The sequence below is a fragment of the Xiphophorus hellerii genome, chromosome 1 (assembly GCF_003331165.1).
Source record: "Xiphophorus hellerii strain 12219 chromosome 1, Xiphophorus_hellerii-4.1, whole genome shotgun sequence".
NCBI classification, from domain to species: domain Eukaryota; kingdom Metazoa; phylum Chordata; class Actinopteri; order Cyprinodontiformes; family Poeciliidae; genus Xiphophorus; species Xiphophorus hellerii.
The window spans coordinates 31,731,402-31,752,795 of NC_045672.1; the positions used below are offsets into that span (position 1 = coordinate 31,731,402).

General features: G+C 39.9%; 2 protein-coding genes across 4 annotated transcripts; both read left to right on the forward strand.

The window, feature by feature from the left end:
- The first annotated feature begins 5,573 nt into the window (after nucleotides 1-5,573).
- LOC116722509 (galactose-specific lectin nattectin-like) lies at nucleotides 5,574-12,473 on the forward strand. 3 transcript variants are annotated; one of them, XM_032566656.1, is made up of 7 exons: nucleotides 5,574-5,679; nucleotides 7,219-7,285; nucleotides 8,575-8,583; nucleotides 8,874-8,959; nucleotides 10,182-10,316; nucleotides 10,831-10,942; nucleotides 12,251-12,473. In XM_032566656.1, the coding sequence occupies exons 2-7, from the start codon at nucleotides 7,219-7,221 to the stop codon at nucleotides 12,319-12,321; spliced, it is 480 nt and encodes a 159-aa protein (XP_032422547.1). In that variant the 5' UTR covers nucleotides 5,574-5,679; the 3' UTR covers nucleotides 12,322-12,473. The 3 variants fall into 3 exon arrangements, with proteins under 3 accessions (XP_032422547.1, XP_032422555.1, XP_032422563.1); XM_032566664.1 differs by lacking the exon at nucleotides 8,575-8,583 and adding an exon at nucleotides 8,292-8,302 and having other exon boundaries at nucleotides 7,219-7,281; nucleotides 8,872-8,959; XM_032566672.1 differs by lacking the exon at nucleotides 8,575-8,583 and having other exon boundaries at nucleotides 7,219-7,284; nucleotides 8,930-8,959.
- Nucleotides 12,474-16,211: 3,738 nt separating this feature from the next.
- Nucleotides 16,212-18,963, forward strand: LOC116722542 (galactose-specific lectin nattectin-like). The gene is made up of 7 exons (XM_032566701.1): nucleotides 16,212-16,326; nucleotides 16,655-16,714; nucleotides 17,486-17,492; nucleotides 17,711-17,790; nucleotides 18,185-18,319; nucleotides 18,503-18,614; nucleotides 18,745-18,963. Exons 2-7 carry the CDS (start codon nucleotides 16,655-16,657, stop codon nucleotides 18,813-18,815), a joined length of 465 nt encoding a protein of 154 aa, XP_032422592.1. The 5' UTR covers nucleotides 16,212-16,326; the 3' UTR covers nucleotides 18,816-18,963.
- The last annotated feature ends 2,431 nt before the right edge of the window (nucleotides 18,964-21,394 follow it).

Here is a 21,394-nt window from a genome sequence, read left to right on the forward strand (position 1 = left end):
AGGAAACAAGAGAAGGAAGCATTTTGCTTCCAACATTCCAAGATCCTAATCAGAAAGACTAGATCAGACTTTTCTTCCATCTGGTGTTACTCTTCCTGTCACTGCAGCAAAGGTGACAAGTAGTTTATCCATGTTTAACTCTTAACTAACTCAAAACTATTCATTTGTTCCTTTCCAATTTTCTAATATTTTCTTAACTGGATGATTTTCATTATGTTCTCTTAAATTTATCCAATAATTAACCATTATCTGGTGTCTTCTGATACATAATGGCATTTCTCCTGATTCTACTTGTAAAGCACATACTGGGGTTGACTTAACTGCCTCTAAACAAATTCTCAATGCTCTAGCTTGAATAACATCTAATTTTTTTAAAACTAGCTTTTGCCGCTGAACCAAATAAAACTCCCATTATCTATTCTTGACCAAATTAACACGGACATCGTGCAATAATGGGAACCGGGGTTTGGCTCTCTGTGGGATTTTTCTGTTTGCCTGCTGCTTCCCCCTTCTTCCACTAGATGGTGCCTAGAGGCGGCACACCTTGGAGAGCTTGCTCCTGAGAGACTAGCCTGTGTTTGTGTGGGCGGGCGTGTGCGTGTGTGTGTGCGCGTGGTTGTGTTTGTGTGTTCATTCACAGACCAGACATTCATTCACCATCACATACCTTACTGTAAACAGCAAAAACAGCATTTTCCCTCATGGGGACGAAGAAATGTCCCCACAATGTAGAGGGACAAAAGGTTCCCATGAACATATAAAAACCTGGTTCACACACACACACACACACAACCATGTGTGTGAGCAGCAGGTATTTGATGCATTGTGGGACCATTTTCCTGACACATATTACATTGTGGAGACACTGCCCCATGTGGGGACCAGGACTTGGCCCCCGCAAGGAGAAATTGTGTTTTTGGGTTAAGAGTTAGGTTTAGGACTAGGATGTGTATTGAGTTTTGGTTAGGGTTGGGTTGTAGAAATTAATTGAAGTCAATGGAATAGAATTGCACAAAAATCCATGAGGGACGGCGGAGTCCCAGCTCGAAATTCAGTGAAACAGGTGTACGGAGCCTTGTGCCAGAAGCCCATTAAAATGCTGTTTACATCGTTTTAAACTGTGTTATTGTGAGCGTGAGTGGGAAAAAAAATAGCAACAGGTATTTTGTTCCATATAACACAGTAGGAGTGTAACAAGTAAACCTTTTATGGATGCAAACTCGACTAAAAACCCACCTGTTTAGGATTGTATTTGAAACCTAATCAATTACAAATTTATTGTAATTGATTAGGTTTCATTGACTTGACTTAATGTCATGTTTTTATTGTTGATTCTATGTTGCTTTGTGTTTCTGTGTTTGATATGATGTAAAGCACTTTGAAATGCCTTGCTGCTGAAATGTGCTATACAAATAAAATTTGATTGATTGGAAAGTCCCTGCAAAGATAGAGAGACAAACATATATGTGTGTTCAGTGTGTGTTCTGTGTGTGGGTGTGTGTGTGTGTTCAGTGTGTGTTCTGTGTGTGGGTGTGTGTGTGTGTTCTGTGTGTGTTCTGTGTGTGTTCAGTGTGTGTTCAGTGTGTGTTCCTGACTTGTCTGATCGTTGTGTTTCAGCTCCAGCAGGAGCTGCAGGACCAGGTAGTGAAGGCTGAGATCAGACTGAGCTGGAAGAACCAGCCTGATGGGAAGATCTTTTACACCGAGAAGCAAAATTAACCCAAAGTTTCTCCAGATGAGAAACTTGAATTTTATTTTAATTACAGGAGGCACAAGTAATACATAAATAAAGAAATGATATAGTATGAAGGTTTAGAGGTGAAAAAAAGCATTTTGTTTTAGCAGCTGTAGTTAAAAGGCCATTTTTAATAAAACATCTTTAAACATCATAACAATAACCTTAAACAGTGAATATTTTTTGTCAAACAATATTTCTGTCATTTTTACTGTCTGTTTATGAACGGAAACATAATTCATAGTTCAATCTAAAAAGGGACAGCTCCCCCTGCTGGACTGTAGTTAATCTGCACCACATGTAAACTAGTTGAAGTCACATTGATGCAATAAACATGTGATGACTTCAAACTGTTTTTAATTTAAAGTAAAAATCATATCTGCCCTCAATATTTCTCTTTCCAAGGTTTTAAAATTTAAGTCTACCATTTTTGTTTACAACATGTGAAAAGTATTTTCCTCTCACAGGCCGATTCTGCTTTTACTTTTTTGTCACATTTAAAGTTCCATATCATTAAGCTAACTGTAATATTGTACAAAATAATTTGAATTAACACAACAGGCAGTTTTCAAATGATGATTTTATTCAGTAAGGGAAAAAAAAACCTTTCTGTTTATTTATTGGTAGTTTGATTAAACTCCATGTTTTCAGCTCGGTTTCAGCAGCCTGACCCAGGCCTGGTTATTCCCTGACCTGCAGATATAATAATAACTCATACTGAACCTCTCTGACTGGTGGACAGATCTCTAAAAGAACATCCTTCATACTCAGAACCGTCCAGTGTGACTGAACTAAAGCAGTTCTGCTGTTTCTCAGAGGGATTGTTGAGTTTTCACAAGCTGTTGTCTCTGATGGGCCATGATTTTTAAAATCATCGTTTGAAAACTGCTTCTGGGATTCACTCTTTATTAAAATTAAAAATAGATGATCTGAAACATTAAAATATGACAAAAAAAGGAGAAACAGAAGAAATGTTTAACGGGGCAAATACATTTTACAGCATGATACTCTGGGACGGACAGACGGACAAATGTGGAACTGAAGTGGCAATAAAACATAACCACACTGTAATAATTTTTAAGTCTTTATAAGAAGCTCAGTTTAAGAAATAATATAATAAATTTTAACTCTTCAATTTCCCTTTTGGCTCAATAAAGCTATTTTTTTAAAATTGACTTTGAAGAAGGATGTCAGTTTTATAGTGTAGAGCTTTTGAAAAGGCATTCATGTTTTTATTTAATTCTCATTTCTAAATATTAATGTTAATATTTGTAGTGTGTTAGTGACGTTGTGACAGGACGGATCGGGTCCCAGAAGTTTGTTGACAAAGTGAAAGAGGAGCAGAAGCAGTTCTGGATGAAATCTGATATTCAAACACCAGACGACCCGTTTGAGTCAGACACACCCTGATGCTGTGGGAATCGGCCTATCCAAAGTAAACAGGTTCTGATGATTCAGCAGTTTGCTGGAATTAAAAATCATGATCAGGTCAGAGAGTCGATTAGTTTGACTCTTGAAACGCTTTGAATCAAACAGCTTAAAGTCATTAAAATGGTTAAACTGGAGATGCTCCAGTTATGTCTGATCCACGGGTTGTTGGTTCAATTCCTCTTAAGATTCCTGTTTTTGTTGTGTTAGTAAATACTTTTATTCATCTACTTTCATTTATTCACATCTAAAACGTCAAGTAAAAAGTCAGCAGATTATTGACCTGAACCAAAATATTGTTAAAGGGAATTTATTTATGAGCAAAATCTTTGAATATAAACTAAACACATTAAATTTAAAAAATAATTATTAAAATAAACTTTATCGATCCCAAAGAGAAATGAAATACACCCAACATGTCCTGCTGTTTCAGGTCAATGATTGAAGCTCAGCTTGCATTAGTTATATATTATTACAAAGAATGAAACTGTCATTAAATATGACAGAGTTTAACCCTGAAGCCCTTCTGGAACATCTGGAAACATGATGACTGATGTACATGTGACATGTGGATCCGATGACTGTTTGCTGGTTTCCACCTCTGTTGTTAAAAGGATCAAATGATCGAAGATCAACAGAAAACAGATCAGATGAAACAGGAAGCCAAACCCTGAAGGCAGCTTCCTGGACGGGAACCAAATCTAGTTAAAACAATTCTACTCCAAATAAACCAAATAAAATAATTCAGTTTATGAGTCTAAAAGGTCTTAAACCCCAATTAAGTATAATAAAGAGTTTATTCTATTACATTCCAGTCATTAATTTATATTTATGGATCTCAGAAATTAGAGGGTAAAGTTTCCAGAAGTTTATTGAACAATTTATCATCTTCTGAAGAAAAACACACAAAACCAGCAACATGCAGAGAACGGCAGCAGAACTAAAACCTTTTAGTTCCTTAAAGGTTTGAGCTGCCAGATTCTGGCTGAGTTCACACAATTACCCTCAAACATGAACAGGTTACGTTCAAGTTTATTTGAATAAAACATTTCAGCAACAAACCATTTAAAGTGCTTTACATCATAAAGACAGAACACAGTCAGCAGAAAATAAGAAACAAACATTACATTTCATCAAATTTCATTATCAGAACCATCATCAAATGTATTGATCAATGTTCCTTTACTAATAAAAGCAGCAGGTCAGTTTCAGCCTGGATTTAAAGGATCTCAGTGTTTCAGCTGTTTGGAGGTTTTCTGGAAGTTTGTCCCTGGTTTGTGGTGCATAGAAGCCAACTGCTGGTTCTGGTTCCGGTTCTGGTTCTACAGAGCAGACTAGAGCCAGAAGACCTGAGAGGTCTGGAAGGTTGATCCAACAGCAGCAGATCTTTAATCCGTTCATTCACAGCAAATTCGCCAGAGTTAAAATTTCAATGTTGGCACATATTAGAGCAGTGGTGGCCAAAGTGGGTCCTGGTGAGCCGGTTTTATTCTCTCCCTGGTGGTATAACAATCTTCTCAGCAGGTCAAAGTTCTCCTTAGGCCTCTAATGAGCCGTCATTGGATCCAGGTGTGTTAAACCAGGGAGAGACTAAAACATGCAGGATGCCGGGCCTCCAGGACCCACTTTGGCCACCACTGTTTTAGAGTGTAGGGACTGAAGGGTTTTCTTGACTGTCAGGTTAATTGGTCGCTCTAAATTCTCCTTAGGAGTGTGAGTGTGTATGGTTGTTTGTCCTGTCTGTCTCTGTGTTGCTCTGCAACAGACTGAATACCTGTCCAGGTGACCCCGCCTCTCACCTGAAACGTTAGCTGGAGAGGCACCAGCACCTCCTGACCCTGCTAGGGACAAGGGTGGTAGAAAATGGATGGGTGGACTTTGCGTCCCTCTCCATGGGCTGCCACCTTATCGTGGTGGAGGGGTTTGAGTGTCCCAATGATCCTAGGAGCTGTGCTGTCTGGGGCTTTGTGCCCCTGGTAGGGTCACCCAAGGCAGACAGGTCCTAGGTGAGGAACCAGACTAAGCGCAGCCTGAAGACCCCAATGATGAGTTATAACAAAGGTCTTAGTGTTCCCTAGCCCAGACACAGGTCAAAGGGGTCCCACTCTGGAGCCAGGCCTGGAGGGGGGGCACGATGGTGAGCGCCTGGTGGCCGGGCTTTTACCCATGGAGCCCGGCCGGGCTCAGCCCAAAGAGGAGACATGGGTCCCCCCTGTTTTCGTCCAAGTCATTTTGCAGTAACTCTGTCTGTGCGTGTAAAACAGTAATTACATGAGACTTCAATCAACAGCAGCTTGTTGACTGTGGGAGTTTCATCATGTTAGCTGATACCTTTGTATTTGTATGTGTTCATGAAATGTAAACAGTGGAAATATTAATTATTTGACATTATGGTGTTGACAGATTATGATCACACCACCCAGTGAGGGTATTTAAAGGCTGCGCTCCATCCCTAGATATCCTGGTACCAGGTTCTGCTGCTGAGACTCACTTCACTGCTCACAACCCAAAGAACGGTAACGTTGGAGCTCTTCTTCTTTACCTCAATGCTTTATATATTTTAAAATTCAAATAGATCTTTTGTCATTTCATCAGATTCTGAATATGAACAACAATGTCTAAGGGGACCCATGCTCGTCTTTAGCAACGATGCAGTGGTTTTTCAGACAAGTAATTTCTTCATTTGCCTAAAAAAACAGACATAAAATCTGAGCAAATATGAAAATATGTTTCTATAGATGTGAGGACATTTTTCTGGTTGATACTAGCATTCTAATGGGCTTATAGACCCTATTTACCTAGATATGTAGGTAGGCCTTCTCTTCTACTTCCTGTTAAATAAAGGCCACTTGGACCAAAAACAATCTGTTTGCTTTTATTTTAAATGTTTTTATGCCCAGATACTTTTCCCAAAATGATTTAATACCTGGAGTTTTGACTTCAGCAGGTCAGAAACATAGAAAAGCAAGGCATCAGCATAACTTTGGTGATGACTTGTGATCAGAGATAGACTTCTACAAAAGTCCAGCATTTCCCTGCTGCTATGGTTCACAGTAACAAGTGTGTTTCAGTTGCAAAGGCAAATAGGAGGTCATCTAAAGGTCAGCTCTGCCTGGTTCCACTGTACAGCCTAAAATATTCTGGGCCCACAGCTAAGAAAAGAAAACGGTTAGCTGTGGACCTTCAGCTTACTTACAGTTTGTTTTTGGCGCCTATTTCTCCTTTTGTTGTCAGGAAGTTTCAGCTTCAGTAGCTTGTATTCCTCCTGTAGCTCTGAACTTGTAGTTTCAATCTACTCAAAGAGTTGGCTAACAATGTTAGCACTAGACTCAAGGTCACTTTGTTCTTGTCCTGACAGTCAGTTTAAGTGTCTAAGGTCACAGATGAATACTTGAAGTTGACTGAAAGATGTTCCCAAAATTTCTTAAAATAGCTCAAGTAAATTCGCAGCATGTATTGCAGTCAGTGTTCCACCTGCCTCATTAGCATCGTTAGCCTCATTAGCATCGTTAGCCTCATTAGCATCGTTAGCCTCGTTTGCTGTGCCATTGCCTGCTCTGCTGGCTGGTCCTTCCTGCTGCAGTTGGTGGATTTGGACACAACTCATCAAACCTCAGTGCATCCTCAGGTTTGAGAGAGATCAAAATGAGAAGGTAACAGTTATATTATACAGTAGGGTATTATCCTCTTTATTGAAAACTATTTAAAATTTCCCTCCACTTCAACATTTTAATCCACTTTCCGTTTGTGTATCACATTAACATCATAGATGTTTGAGGTTGTAAATTAACAAAACCTGAAAATCCTTAAGTGATCAGGGCCAGACTTTAGACTGAGAGCCCAAAGCTTGAGATTTTCTGGTTGTTCTTTTTGTTTCTTTTTTATTTTAAGAAAACTATAATATGCAAACATTGTATTTTTTAATTTTATTTAATTATTTGATAAGAACAAAGATAAACCTTGGCTAGTTAGCAATGCTGGGTGTGAATACATATGACAGCTCTGTAAATTCATTATTTCTGAAAAACTGAATATTCCTGCTGATTCTCCCTCAGATGGCCTCAGTTCTTTACTTCGCTTTGCTCCTCTCTCTGAGCTGCGTTCTCTGCATTGGAGCCCAAGTGAGTCTGCCATCTTGTTTTTCTCTCAAGTGAAAAACAGATTATAAAGTATTATTGAGGAAATGTTTACAGAGTGAAGCTGAGGAGTTTTTAGATGAGGCAGCTGAAGGTGTTCAGACTTGAAGCTGTTTGAGTCACAGAATGAAGATACATTTACTGTATTAACAAACACATTTAAAATAAAGTTATTGTGAAAGTTCAGTATTTTATTTCCCTTATGTCAGACAATCATACTCATTATATTGTATAGATTTTCTTACACATAAAGATAAATATTACATATTGCATTTGATAATTGTGACTCACAGCGAATGAAAACCCAAAAGTTTGTGTCTCCAAAATGTAGAATATTACATCTGATTGATGATAAAAGATATTTTAAACAGAAATTTCTTCTGAAAACTCTGTTTATTACTGTAAGGGCAACCTGGTGCCCTGCAGGTGGCGCTCCACCAGGTGAGTCTAATCAGGTCAGTCAGCAGCTAATTGGTCACTGGCAGGTGAACAGCTAGCAGGACAGACAGCAGCTACATAAAGGCACTGAAACTGTGAGTTAAAGGACTTTAAACTTAAAGGACCATCGCTAAGCTCACTATTTGGACTATTAAAAGCTCCCTCTGGAATTTTTTGTTTAAAATTGGTCAAATACATGAAATATGGTTAAAATTTACAGAATATTAAAATTGTCTAGTTACAAATTATCTACAAATTAATTGTACTCCCCTCAGAATTATACTTTTCACCTCTAAATTAATACTTTGTACCTTTAAACTTGACAGTTTCTATGCTCTCAGCACCTGGTCTGGGCTCCTTTTGCTTGAAGTCCTGCAACTATGGGTCTCATCCTATGACACTTCTTTCGTTCACTCAACTTTTTATGAATATGTTTGGTTACAGCACTGTGCTAACAACCAGCATTGACCTTTTGTGTCTTGCCTCCTTGTGGAGGGACATCCGTCCAGTCAGCTGCCGTCCTCATGATTGTGCAGATCAAGTTATGACTTTGTAAAATTGATCTGATGTAATAAAAGTTTCTGAGACGTTTGGGTTCTGATGCTCTGTGAGTCTCACACATTAACACTGCAGCAAATACAGGTTTAAATGTTTACTTTGTATGATGAATAAGAGAAGTTTAACTTTTGATATGGAAGAAAATATATTGGTATTTTTTTTAGTATGTGCATTAAAATTAACTTGCAGGATTAATATGTTAATAATCTCCATCTAGATTAGCGGCTTTTGAGTGATATATGGTTTTATTAATCTCTACGTTTTCTCTCTATCCACATTCTGCATGTGGTAAGTACTTCAACCTGACGGAAAGCAAGCTGAGAGTTTTGTTACATTTTGACTGAATTATGTTTTAAAAGAAACACAGAAGTCCAAATGTGATGTAAATCCTTGTGAACCTGTAATGAGGCAGCTTTGCCTCAATACATTGTCATTTATTTCTGAAGAACAAGGATTTTGCTGCTAGTCTCTCTTTTCCATTTAATAAGATATATATAATTTCTTCAAATTCATTTTGAGAATAAATGTCATTGTTTAGCTCTTATTTAGGATCTTTTGCACTTCTTTGCATTTCCCAGTTCCTTTATGCCCGACTGGTTGGTCTGAGTTTGGAAATCGCTGTTTCCTCTTCCAGAATACTCAGACGGACTGGGCTACTGCTGAGGTACAGTCACAAAAAAATCTGTGCTTAAGGCAAAAAACAGTTGATGTTTTGTAAACCTGTCACTTTATTTATTTCACGTTTTGTTTATTTCATCTTTGCCCCCTTTGACCAGATGTTGGTTTCATAAATAACCAGTTTGTAATTTCATTAATGTTTTTAGAATCTAGAATTCCCATCTGAATGCTTTGATTTAATTCAGTTTATGTATCATCACTTCACAACAACTGTCGCTTCATGACACTAAAAACTGTTAATTCAGTTCAAGTCACACAATAAATCCTAGTTATGCATCAGTGCATCAAGTTCACTTTTTATGCGTTTTGTCATTAACTTTACAATAATCCTTCATATCTAACATGCATGTAGCGACAGTGGAGAGGAAAACTTCCCTTTAACAGGAAGAAACCTCCAGCAGAACCAGAACCTGGCTCAGTCCAAACGGCCGTCTGGAGGGTTGAGAAGACGAACAGAGAAACGAAACAGAAGAACTGATCTAGGAGTAATTTCTATATTCATGAAAAGTAAAAAGTTAGTATGAGGAAAGGGAGGATGAATGGATGATGGCAGCTTTATCTGCTGATTCCCTCCAGGAAGGAACCAGATCCAGACATCAGAGCAGGAGGAGCTTCTATGGAGAGAACTGGAGAGTTGTAGCAGAGTCAGGAAGTGTTCAGTTTGTCCCCCAGCAGTTCTACGTCTATAGCAGCTTAACTACAGAGACAGTTCAGGACAACCTTGGCCCTTATAGGCGTGATGAGACAAAGACGAGTAGAACCGTCTGGACTGGATTCTCTGCTCCGCCTGGGGAGAGTCGGAGCGCCGCCAGAGGTCATGAGTCTCAATCCTGCAACATTCAGGGACAAAAAGCCAAATTTATGTGCTTTGACTGATTTGCTGTTTCTATTTCATGTTTTTGCATTTTGGAAGGTGACCTTGTAACCTGGTTATGATCCAGCAGCATAAAAAATCAGGACTGTAAATGCAATACTACCATCAATCACCAAAGTGTCCAGAGAAAAGAAACGACTCATTTTCCAGACATTGTTCAATGAAACGACTTTATGAGAAACAAAATGTGCTGCTAGTCATCAAGTGCTGCTACAAGTTTGTCTTCAGGAGAGTCAAACTAAATAAAGAGCTCCATCTTCTCTTTTAGTTGGACTTTTCTTAGTTTTGCAGTCTGTTGCTTTTAGCGTTTTTTCTTTTCTTTTCTTTTTCCCAGCGTGCCTGCAATGATTTAGGTGCAAATCTGGCCTCCATCTGCAACAGCAATGATCACAACTTCCTGAAGAACCTGGTCAACAGTAAGAAAGGATCGTACGAGAGAACCTGGGTCGGAGGCCATGATGGTGAGAAGGTCAGTTTTTTCATTTATTTTTATTTTTTGGTAGTCAGAGATGGTTTACAGCAAATGTTTTGCTTTGTACCCAGAGGAGCTGGGAAAAGGGTCAGAGAGAGGGAAGTCTGGGTCTCCTACCTCTGACCAGATAAGCAAAGGATCGATGGACGGATGAATTGATCTTGCAATAAAATATTAAAAATTGTCTGTGCATAAACCACCTGTGCTGGTGGATTATATTTATATCACATGTAATGATGGCACATGACAAAATGTAATGCTTCACATATTGACTGTGTGTTCAATGACTTTATATTTTCATGTTTTTATGACGTAAAGCCGTTTTAACTGTTGCTGAAATGTGCTATACAAATAAACTTGACTGACTGATCATGATGGGGAATCAAGGGACCTTGTAAAATCATCTAGGACCCATAAATGGCCCCTGGACCGCAGTTTGGACCTCAGTGTCCTGGAAGTAAATAAAATGTATGCATAGTAAAATGTGTGATTAAAAAACACCTGGTTTCAGGAGGGTGTGTGGCTGTGGAGTGACGGGTCGAAGTTCACCTACAACCAGTGGGGCAGCGGGGAACCAAACAACTATGGTGGAAATGAAAACTGCATGGAGATCAACCTGAAAGGTGAACATCATTGTCATGATCTGTGTTTTTCTGTGTATTTATTTCTGAGTTTCCTGTGTCCTTGAGTCTCCGTGTTGTCCTGTCTCCCCTCGATTACTCCCAGGTGTGTCTCGTTCCCTGATTACCTCCTGTGTATTTAGTGTCACCTGTGTGTCTGTGTCTTTGTCGGGTCCTCGTCTCATTTGGCGTCTAGTCTCTGTTGTCTGTGTACCCAGTCCGTCGTCTCGTCCGTTGTGTAACTGGTTGCTACCGGCGTCGAGCCCTGGTTTCTGCTCGGTCGTGCTGCCCGTTGTTTGGGCCGTGTTGGACTGTGTTATGCTGGACATTCATTATTAAAATCATTTATTTATCGCATCCTGGGTCTACAGCGTCTGCCTCACCACCTCTATACCGCACTTCATGACAATCACCAATCAGCCTCTTGGCTTTTAAACATGTCCTACGCAGCAAATATACTGAACAAAAATATAAACGCCCCATGACAAATATTGTTGCCGTGTGGAGTTAACAACTGTAAATGAACATTTGCTGACATTTTATTGTACAAAAGTAATATTTCTCTGATTTGTGTATAATTTTTAATCCAACTTGCTGTCAGTGAGTTGGTTTTTAACTCCAGTGGGTGATCAGACAAAATGAGCAACAGCTGGACAATCCTTGGACTGGACAATAACAGGCCGCCCCAAAATGCCAAATTTTGACACCAGTCACAAAGCCTCAGATGTTGCAAGTTATGCAGGAGCGTGCCATCGGCATGTTAGATGCAGGGACGAGCACCAGAGCAGCAGCTGCACGGCTCGGTGTCTGTTATCATTAAGAGTTGGTTTCCAACAGACTGGCTCTACTGCAGATCCTCCTCATCCTCATCGGCCACGTCGGACCGCTCAGCACCAGACACACAGCTGATGAGACTATTGGTCTGAACAACAGACGCGTCGCACCTCAGACTGTCTGTAACCGCCTACGGGAAGGCAACTGGGCCAAAATCAAATTCCTCACCCTGACCCCCTTCATGTTCAAAGGACTGTTGATCCGCTACAAACGGCCGGACCACGATGTTATCAATGCCAATATGAAGATCAATAATTTCTGAAAATATAGTTTGAGTTTCTCTATATATTGTTTAACCCAAATGTTCATAAAACTCATATTTGACATGGGGGGGTTTATATTTTTTAGTGTATTTAATAATTACAGTTCAGTTGGTTTTAATAAATCTTAGGATTTATTAATTTATTAAAAGGATTTCCAAACAGATTCACCTGCTGCTTGAATATTTTCCTGATATTATTTTTTATCTCTTTTCAGGATCAATTATTTACCTGAACGATGAAGGGTGCACCAGAAATAGTTTCTCCATCTGTGCCAAAAACTTCTAACTCCTCCCTCCTCTTCCTGAGAAATCCAACATGACCATGTGACCTTCTCACTGGTGATGTCACTTCCTCCAGGATGTCAGGCCTCGATGGCGTCGCTGCTGGAAGACACAAGGATAAAATCTGACTTCAAATAAATCTGTTGCATGAATAAACTTTTTTTGTCATGTCATTTTATTTCGTTGGGAGAAGATGATAAACTTTAGATTAAGACAATTTCTTGAGTGAATCTGTCTCTGAATCTCCATGGTAACGTGAAACCAGTGAAAACATGAAACCGTCATTCATCCCATCACGATGCCTGAGCCTCCAGGCTTCAGCTAAGATGTTTCAGTGGCAGCTCGCAAAGTTTGGAAGATATTTTAAAGTCTTTCACAGAATCTAAAGATAAACTGTAGATTTTTTGACTTGTCTATCTGACTTGTACAGCTCTAAGTCTGTCCTACACTGTAAAACCATTGCTGATTACTTTTAGATAAAGTACATGTGAAGAAGTCCCAGGCTGCCACTGAACCTCTCACCTCCAACTTTCTTCACTGAGGTTTGACTTTTATCAAACCAAGTGCTAATCCCCTCCCAACTAACCTCCTGTCCTGAAAGGGTTAAAACCTAACCAGCTGTCTACCCCTCTTTTTCTCCTGAAGTCTGCAAAGTACAACCCACCTCTGAAATCAAAGATCATCTATTTTCACAGACCAGCCAGAGAGAAACTGATTTCAAAACGGATTTTTCATTTATAACAAAGAAATCAAATGTTTCACAAAAGGATAAATTATGTCCAACAGAGGGCAAGATAACGGACTTTAACTGAGGGAGTGACAAAAATAACTTGAGCACAAACTGACCTCACAACAAGACATGAAGGAAACTTAGAGGCTGATTTGGGCAGTTAGAATATACTTAGAATAAAATCGGTAATATATATTTATGTCTTCAAAATGATCTTTGGTTGGTGTCAGCTGACATGATCTTTGCAATGATTCTATTTTATAAATGTTTCTTGCTTATCTTATGTCTGTGCAGCACTTGGGTTAAACTTGTGTTTTAAATGTGCTTCATAAATAAATTGGACCTGAAGAAAACAGGAAGCTGGCTGTGGACCCAGTGTCGGTTCTGGAGAAACAGTTCTGGATGAAACCTGATATCTGGATGTCAGATGATCTGCTGAGCGAAGCTCACACCCAGGTTCCCGTGAGGATCGGCTCGCCTCGGGCAAACAGAACTATGATCTGATGACATCAGCATATTACATTACACCTCACTGATCAGCTGGACAAAATATATCAGGCTTCTGATGTTAATATAAAACTTACCTGATATATATGTATATATATATACTGTATATATATAATGCATTTGCTCCCCCATTTAAATGACAGGAACCAGGTGCTCCAATCACTTCCACAGGTGTATAAAATGAATCACCTTGTCATGCAGACTGTTTTTGCAAACCTTGGTGAAAGAATGCCTGGCTCTCAGGATCTCGGTGAATTCCACCATGGAGCTGTGATATGATGCCACCTGTGCAACAAATCCAGTGGTGAAATTTTCTTGCTCCTAAATATTCCACTGTCAGCTGGATTATAAGAAAATAGAAGCGTCTGGGAACAACAGCAACTCAGCCATGAATTGGTCGTAAACTGACAGAGCGGGGTCAGTGGATGCTGAAGCGCGCAGTGCGAAGAGGTCGGCTACTTTCTGCAGACTCAATCACTACAGACCTCCAAACTTCATGTGGCCTTCAGATTAGCTCAGGAACAATGTGCAGAGTTTCCATGGTTGAGCAGCTGCATCCAAGCCAGACATCCCCCAGTAAAATGCAAAGCGTCGGATGGTGTAAAGCCGCCACCTCTGGACTCTAGAGCAGTGGAACGTTCTCTGGAGTGAATCGCACTTCTCCATCTGACAACCTGATGGATGATTATCATTCAGATATTTTTAATCCAGTTTTGCCTACTTATTATTTGCTTCTTCAGCAGCTGGGCTTGGCCCCTTAGTTCCAGTGAAAGGAACTCTTCAGCAAACCAAGACATTTTGGACAATTCCAGGTTCCCAACTTTGTGGGAACAGTTTGAAGCTGCCCCTTCCTCCTCCAGCATGACTGCACCAGAGCACAAAGCAAGGTCCATAACGACATGGATGGAGAGTCTGGTGGATGAACCTGACTGGCCTGCAGAGTCCTGACCTCAACCCGATTGAACACATCTGGGATGAATTGGAGCGGAGTCTGAGAGCCAGGCCTTCTCATCCGACATCAATGTGTGACCTCACAATGCACTTCTGGAAGAATCGGCAGAAATACCCAGAAACACTCCTAAGTTTGTGGACAACCTTCCCAGAAGAGTTGAAGTTGTTCTACCTGCAAAGGTGGACCAACTGAGGAGAAATTATTGAGGGAGACAAATGCGCCTGTCTCCAATATTGGGGGGACACGTCCCCCCTTCCCCCCCGGTTCCTACGCCTCTGTTTTACAAAGATTTTCATTTCTTGCTCTTCTGTATCTTATTATTCTTATTTTTAGTTAAGCATGAGCTGTAAATAAATTGTGTTTGGAGGTTAATATTGTGTTGGCGTCGCTGCAGCCGGCTGCTGCAGCCAGTCTGAACGCTGCAGCAGTAAGAGGAAGCTGACTGTAAAACCAGTTTGTTTGTTCTGGATGGAATCTGATATCTGGATGTCAGATGATCGCTAAGCGATGCTCACATCCGGGTTACTGCGACGATCAAACACAGATCTGATCTGATGACATCAGGATGCTCCATTACAGTCAGGAGACGGATGAAAACATATCAGGCTTCTGCTGCCAATATGTGATAAAAACTAATGTAATACTGTTAAACATTTTTCTTTCTAATTTTCTGGATCAAACTGTTTTAAATAAAAAGCTCAAAGCTGAGCTTTATCACAGCTGAGTCAGATGAACGTCTCATTACGGCGCCTGAATGACTGGAAATCCATCCAGAACGTTTCAAACAGGAGGAATTTTACTGAGCAGCTGAGTGGGAGCTTTTAAAATGTACGAGATGTTCATGTTTACCAGCAAAAAACCCACAATGGAGTAACAGCAATAATCGATCAATCAATCTATCAATCAAGTTTATTTGTATAGAACATTTCAGCAACAAGGCAGTTCAAAGTGATTACATTGTCAAAGTCAAAGAAGAAACATTACATTTTGCCAAGTGAACATATTTATTTAATTACATTTTTATTATGACATTACAGCATTAAATTCATCTTTTGCCCTAAGATGATTAAACATAATAAACCAAACTACACACATCACAGGACAGAACACGGTGCACATCGCTCTGCAGGGAGCAGTTTGACTTTTAGAGCAGTGCTGATCAGTCTAGCAGCTGCTGCAGGAAGGATCTGAGCCAACGCTCCTTGTTGTACCCAGGATGCATCAGTCTGTCAGGGTCAGAGCTCTGCAGCTCAGCAGCAGCTTCATGCTTGGAGAGGAAGACGTTGTCCATCAGACGCTCCAGTCTCGCTCCACCGGGTCGAGTCTCCTCTCAGCCGCACCGATGAGTTTTCAGCCATGGCTTCGTTAAACAGGCGGTCAGTAAAAGCTGCTCTGGCTGCTGATGATGCAACGAAACTCCAGGAAACAGAAACTGAGATTCTGCAGAGATGAGATCAACACCCCGGCTCCATCAGCAGTTTGTGTCATAAATGTATATTTTTCTGATTATGAAAACTGCAGTGGCCATGTAATAATTCTTTAGTGAGACCAGACCAATCATTTCTGTCTGTGTGTAAAACAGAAGTTACATCAATAGCAGCTTGTGTACTGAGGGAGTTTCTACATGTTAGCTGATACCTTCGTTTTACTTTATCTTCATGAAATGGAAGCTGAGGAAATATTTACCATATTTTCTGCTGTTGACAGATTATGGTCACACCACCCAGTGAGGGTATTTAAAGGCTGCGCTCCATCCCTGGACATCCTGGTACCAGGTTCTGCTGCTGAGACTCACTTCACTGCTCACAACCCAAAGAACGGTAACGTTGGAGCTTTTCTTCTTTATCTCAATGCTTTATATATTTTAAAATTCAAATTGATCTTTTGTCATTTCATCAGATACTGAATATGAACAACAATGTCTAAGGGGACCCATGCTCGTCTTTAGCAACGATGCAGTGATTTTTCAGTCAGGGAGTTTCTTCATTTGTCTCAAAAAAGACACAAAAAATGTGTTAAACTGTCCTTGCCTCTGTCTCATTAATATTAATAACTGTGGCTGTGAAGTGGCAACGCCTGGATGTATCTAAGGCTATGAAAACATCTGAGAGGCTCTGGTTATCATTTCTCTGGTGATTCTCCCTACAGATGGCTTCAGTCCTTCATGTCGTCTTTCTCATCGGTCTGAGCTGCGCGCTCTGGACGGCTGTAAGTCTGTCATCGTCTTCCTTTACTCCAACAGTTTCAGCCTCTACAGTGACAGAGATTCTCATGTTTCAAGCCTTTATTTCTCATACATCTGATGATCTTGGCTGACAGAAAATAAAAACTCAACATTTTGCTGGACAATCCCCTTAAACCTGTGCTTATCCTTGCACCTTTTCCTTCCACTCAACTTTTAATGAACATGCTTGGATGCAGAACTCTGAGCTTCTTCAGCAATGACCTTTGCTCTCCTTACAGACCGTGCCAGTGGTTGTCCAGACCATAAAGTCCATAACATTCATACATCCAGAATATTTTTGTAAAATTGTAATTTTCTGAGACACTGAATTTTAGGCTTTAGTTCTTTGTAAAATGTAGTGGAAAAATTAAAGTAAGGTCACACCTGCTGGCTGTATTGCTATATGTTTATTCTAGTTCCAGTATTTTCCCACCAAATTAAACTGTTTTGGTTACATGTACAAGGTTGGACGTTATTTTCCAAAGCTGCATGGGAACCAGTCTGTTTCCAGGCTTTAATCCCTTTGTATAAAACTGTACAGAAAATACAGGTTTGAAATATTTAACTGTGTTGAATTTAAATAAGATAAGTTTTGCTTTCTGACCAATATAATGACATTCTTGTTAATATTTCATTGTTGTAGATGTTTTTACCTCGGGGATAAATATGTTTGCTGCCACACTGTTTAACAGCTTTTGAGATGCATTAACATTTATTTATAAATTTTTTAATTTCCTCTCTCTCTCTGTTCACAGGGTGAATGTAAGTATTTCATCCTGACAGAAAACAATCTCTTTAAAAGTTTGAATTTTGTCAGACGTGATCAAAATAACTGAAGATGTTTTGGTGTAAAGTGTTTATGAGCTGCTGCCTTTCGTTCCATTTAATAACAATTATTACAAACTTATCTGGACTCGTTTCCAGATTAAGCCCCGTTGTTTTTCTCTTGTTTGGGATTTGTTCTGCTGTGTGTTTCACAGGTTGCCCTGGCGGTTGGACTCAGTATGGAACTCGCTGTTTCTACTTCTATAATTACCAAACTGAATGGGTGGATGCTGAGGTAGAGCCACGCCGACAGCAAAAACTAAAAACCTGTCGATGCTTCGTGTGTTTTAAATGGATTTAATCTGAAATTACCATCTGAATGCATTTATTTAATTCAGTTTATTTATGTAGAACTAATCCAAAACAAATGTCGCTTCGACACACTTTACAAAAAAAAACATTTCAATTCAGTCACACAATTACTTCTAGCTGTCACTTGGCAGTAATCCCTCATACGGAGCATGCATGTAGCAGCAGTGGAGAGAAAAAACTCTCCTTTAACAGGAGGAATCCTCCAGCACAACCAGAACCAGAATCAAATCCTCCATTTGGGTTGAACGTTTTAGTTTTAGTTCTGCAGTCTGTTTCTTTTAAGCTTTTCTGTTTGCATTTTGTGATTTTTCTTCCAGCGTAACTGCATCGCACTCGGTGCAAACCTGGCCTCCTTCCACAGCCACAGTGAGTACATCTTCCTGAAGAACCTGGTCAGAGCTGCCAGAGGATCCTGGGACAGAACCTGGGTCGGAGGCTACGACGCCGTCAAGGTCAGTTTATTCACGTTTGTGGTTCTGAGAGATGATTTCCTGACAGAAGCCATTCAGTACGTTTTAACCACACTTCCAAGTATGGAGCCCATTTATTCCAGTCTAAGCTCATCACAGAGTTGCCACCAGGTGCGTCTGAGGTTCTGCATCAGACTGAGGCTAAAAACAGAGTCTTCCTTTCAGGAGGGTGTGTGGCTGTGGAGTGACGGGTCAAAGTTCAACTACAGCCAGTGGGGCAGCGGGGAACCAAACAACCAGGGCGGCGCAGAACACTGCATGGAGATCAACCTGAAAGGTGAACATTCACAAACTGCCTCTTTCTACAGGAACAGACATTTAAAAAATGACTTTCTGCAGAAAATACTTAATAATTCCAGTTAATCTGATGAGTAGAATTGATTATTGATTGTTTCTGATCTTTTCAGGATCTAGTGAATACGTGAACGATGAAGGGTGCAGCAGAAGGAGTTTCTTCATCTGTGCTAAAAACGCCTAACTCCTCCCTCCTCTTCCTGAGAAATCCGACGTGACCATGTGACCTTCTCACTGGTGATGTCACTTCCTCCAGGACCTCAGGCCTCGATGGCGTCGCTGCTGGAAGATACACGGATAAATAAATTCAAATAAAGCATAGGAATAAACAGTTTTGTTCCTGTTGTTTTATTTGTTAAAGATGAAAAGCTTTAATGTTTGTAGAATAAATGAATCTATTTCTCATTTTAATATTCATTTGTTGCTTTTATTCTTCATGTTTATCTTATTTGTGGTGTTTTGACTTAGGAGTCCAGTTTGGCTTTGAATAATGATCATAATAGCTTATAGTAATTACTGGTAATTACACCTAAGTCTGTCTGATGTCATTTTAAATGATTGTATGTAAAAAGACGTTTTAGTCATTTTAACACAAAGCTCTGACAAACATCTTGATTCGTTTCCTCCCTGCTGTTTTCCTTGAAAGTCATGAAGAAGCAGAAAGAATGGATTTATTTATCTATTTTTGTTTTGTTTGTTTTTGTATAATGACTCATCACCGCTCTGCCCTCTAGTGGCAGCTGTAGGCATAGCAGCTTCCGGTGAATCAAACCCATCACTCGTCTCCATGCAAATTATTTCCGGACCAGACAATTCCTTCAGTGTTTAAACATTAAAACATTTACTGTCAAAAGTTGCACCAAGAATTATATTTACAACATATCAGAAATATTTCTGTACAGTTATTGAAATAGCAGAGTCAGATCCAAAATGGCTTTTTGTGCAATATGTGTAAATTTGTGTAAAGAACAAAACAATTTACTATTTATTGTCATTTTTTCTAAGAGTGTAATAATGCCAGGGAGGTGAATACTTTGAGTTCAGTTTATTGGGAGAAGAAAATGTTATGATAAAATAGATTAATTACATCTCCATTAGTTTTCAGGACTGCTGTAATATAATGTTAATTTCTGTTTATTTGTTGTGTTTTAATCGTGTAAAACCCTTTGAACTGCCTCTTATCTGAATGATCTTGACTTAGAACCAAACAGCTGGAAGCTTTTCTGCTGAAACCTCAAAAAAACTCAGTTCTGTTTTATCTGAAGCATTTCTGCTGCTAAGCTTCATTTTTACAAAATTGTTCTAAAAGTCCAAAGATGCCAAATTACAAGTAATTTTTAACCAAGATACAGGAAGCTTATTATCTTTTTATTTTCTTCTAAAGGGTCTCTATCTCATCGGGTGAATAAAAAATACTGAGATCTGAATCTACAGGAATCATTTTGGGATTAATCGTTCCGCCATCGAGGCGTTTTCTTCTCATAAATTAAATAAACTAAATCATTCTGGCACTAATTGAATCTCAAGCTCAGATAATTTGAGTGAAGTTTGAAGTAAAATATGACAAATAAGAAAATTGAAGTGGCGTAGTCAAAGTACAACAGAATAACTGTTTCATGTTGTTAAACAGGCAGTTTGTGCTGGAAGAAACCCAAACTAAAACAATTCATCCAAACGGAGCCGGCCAAGGTTCTGATGAAAAACGACAGCTTGATGGCAGCTGCAGCAACAGTTTTCAGCTTCCAGCTGCAGCAACAATTTTCAGCTTCCAGCTGCAGCAACAATTTTCAGCTGCAGCAACAGTTTTCAGCTTCCAGCTGCAGCAACAGTTTTCAGCTTTCAGCTGCAGCAACAATTTTCAGCTGCAGCAACACTTTTCAGCTTCCAGCTGCAGCAACAGTTTTCAGCTGCAGCAACAGTTTTCAGCTTCCAGCTGCAGCAAGAGTTTTCAGCTTTCAGCTGCAGCAACAATTTTCAGCTGCAGCAACAGTTTTCAGCTTCCAGCTGCAGCAACAGTTTTCAGCTTTCAGCTGCAGCAACAATTTTCAGCTGCAGCAAGAGTTTTCAGCTTCCAGCTGCAGCAAGAGTTTTCAGCTTTCAGCTGCAGCAACAATTTTCAGCTGCAGCAACAGTTTTCAGCTTCCAGCTGCAGCAAGAGTTTTCAGCTTTCAGCTGCAGCAACAATTTTCAGCTGCTGCAACAGTTTTCAGCTTCCAGCTGCAGCAACAGTTTTCAGCTTTCAGCTGCAGCAACAATTTTCAGCTGCAGCAAGAGTTTTCAGCTTCCAGCTGCAGCAAGAGTTTTCAGCTTTCAGCTGCAGCAACAATTTTCAGCTGCAGCAACAGTTTTCAGCTTTCAGCTGCAGCAACAATTTTCAGCTGCAGCAACAGTTTTCAGCTTCCAGCTGCAGCAACAGTTTTCAGCTTTCAGCTGCAGCAACAATTTTCAGCTGCAGCAAGAGTTTTCAGCTTCCAGCTGCAGCAAGAGTTTTCAGCTTTCAGCTGCAGCAACAATTTTCAGCTGCAGCAACAGTTTTCAGCTTCCAGCTGCAGCAAGAGTTTTCAGCTTTCAGCTGCAGCAACACTTTTCAGCTGCAGCAACAATTTTCAGCTTCCAGCTGCAGCAACAGTTTTCAGCTGCAGCAACAGTTTTCAGCTTCCAGCTGCAGCAAGAGTTTTCAGCTTTCAGCTGCAGCAACAATTTTCAGCTTTTAGCTGCAGCAACAGTTTTCAGCTGCAGCAACAATTTTCAGCTTCCAGCTGC

Coding starts and splice junctions, on each gene's coding strand:
- LOC116722542 (XM_032566701.1), top strand. CDS start 16,655: ATGGCTTCAGTCCTTCATGTCGTCTTTCTCATCGGTCTGAGCTGCGCG. Junction 17,791..18,184: donor CTGAATGGGTGGATGCTGAG/GTAGAGCCACGC, acceptor TTTTTCTTCCAG/CGTAACTGCATCGCACTCGG. Junction 18,615..18,744: donor CATGGAGATCAACCTGAAAG/GTGAACATTCAC, acceptor TGATCTTTTCAG/GATCTAGTGAATACGTGAAC.
- LOC116722509 (XM_032566656.1), top strand. CDS start 7,219: ATGGCCTCAGTTCTTTACTTCGCTTTGCTCCTCTCTCTGAGCTGCGTT. Junction 10,317..10,830: donor GAGGCCATGATGGTGAGAAG/GTCAGTTTTTTC, acceptor ACCTGGTTTCAG/GAGGGTGTGTGGCTGTGGAG. Junction 10,943..12,250: donor CATGGAGATCAACCTGAAAG/GTGAACATCATT, acceptor ATCTCTTTTCAG/GATCAATTATTTACCTGAAC.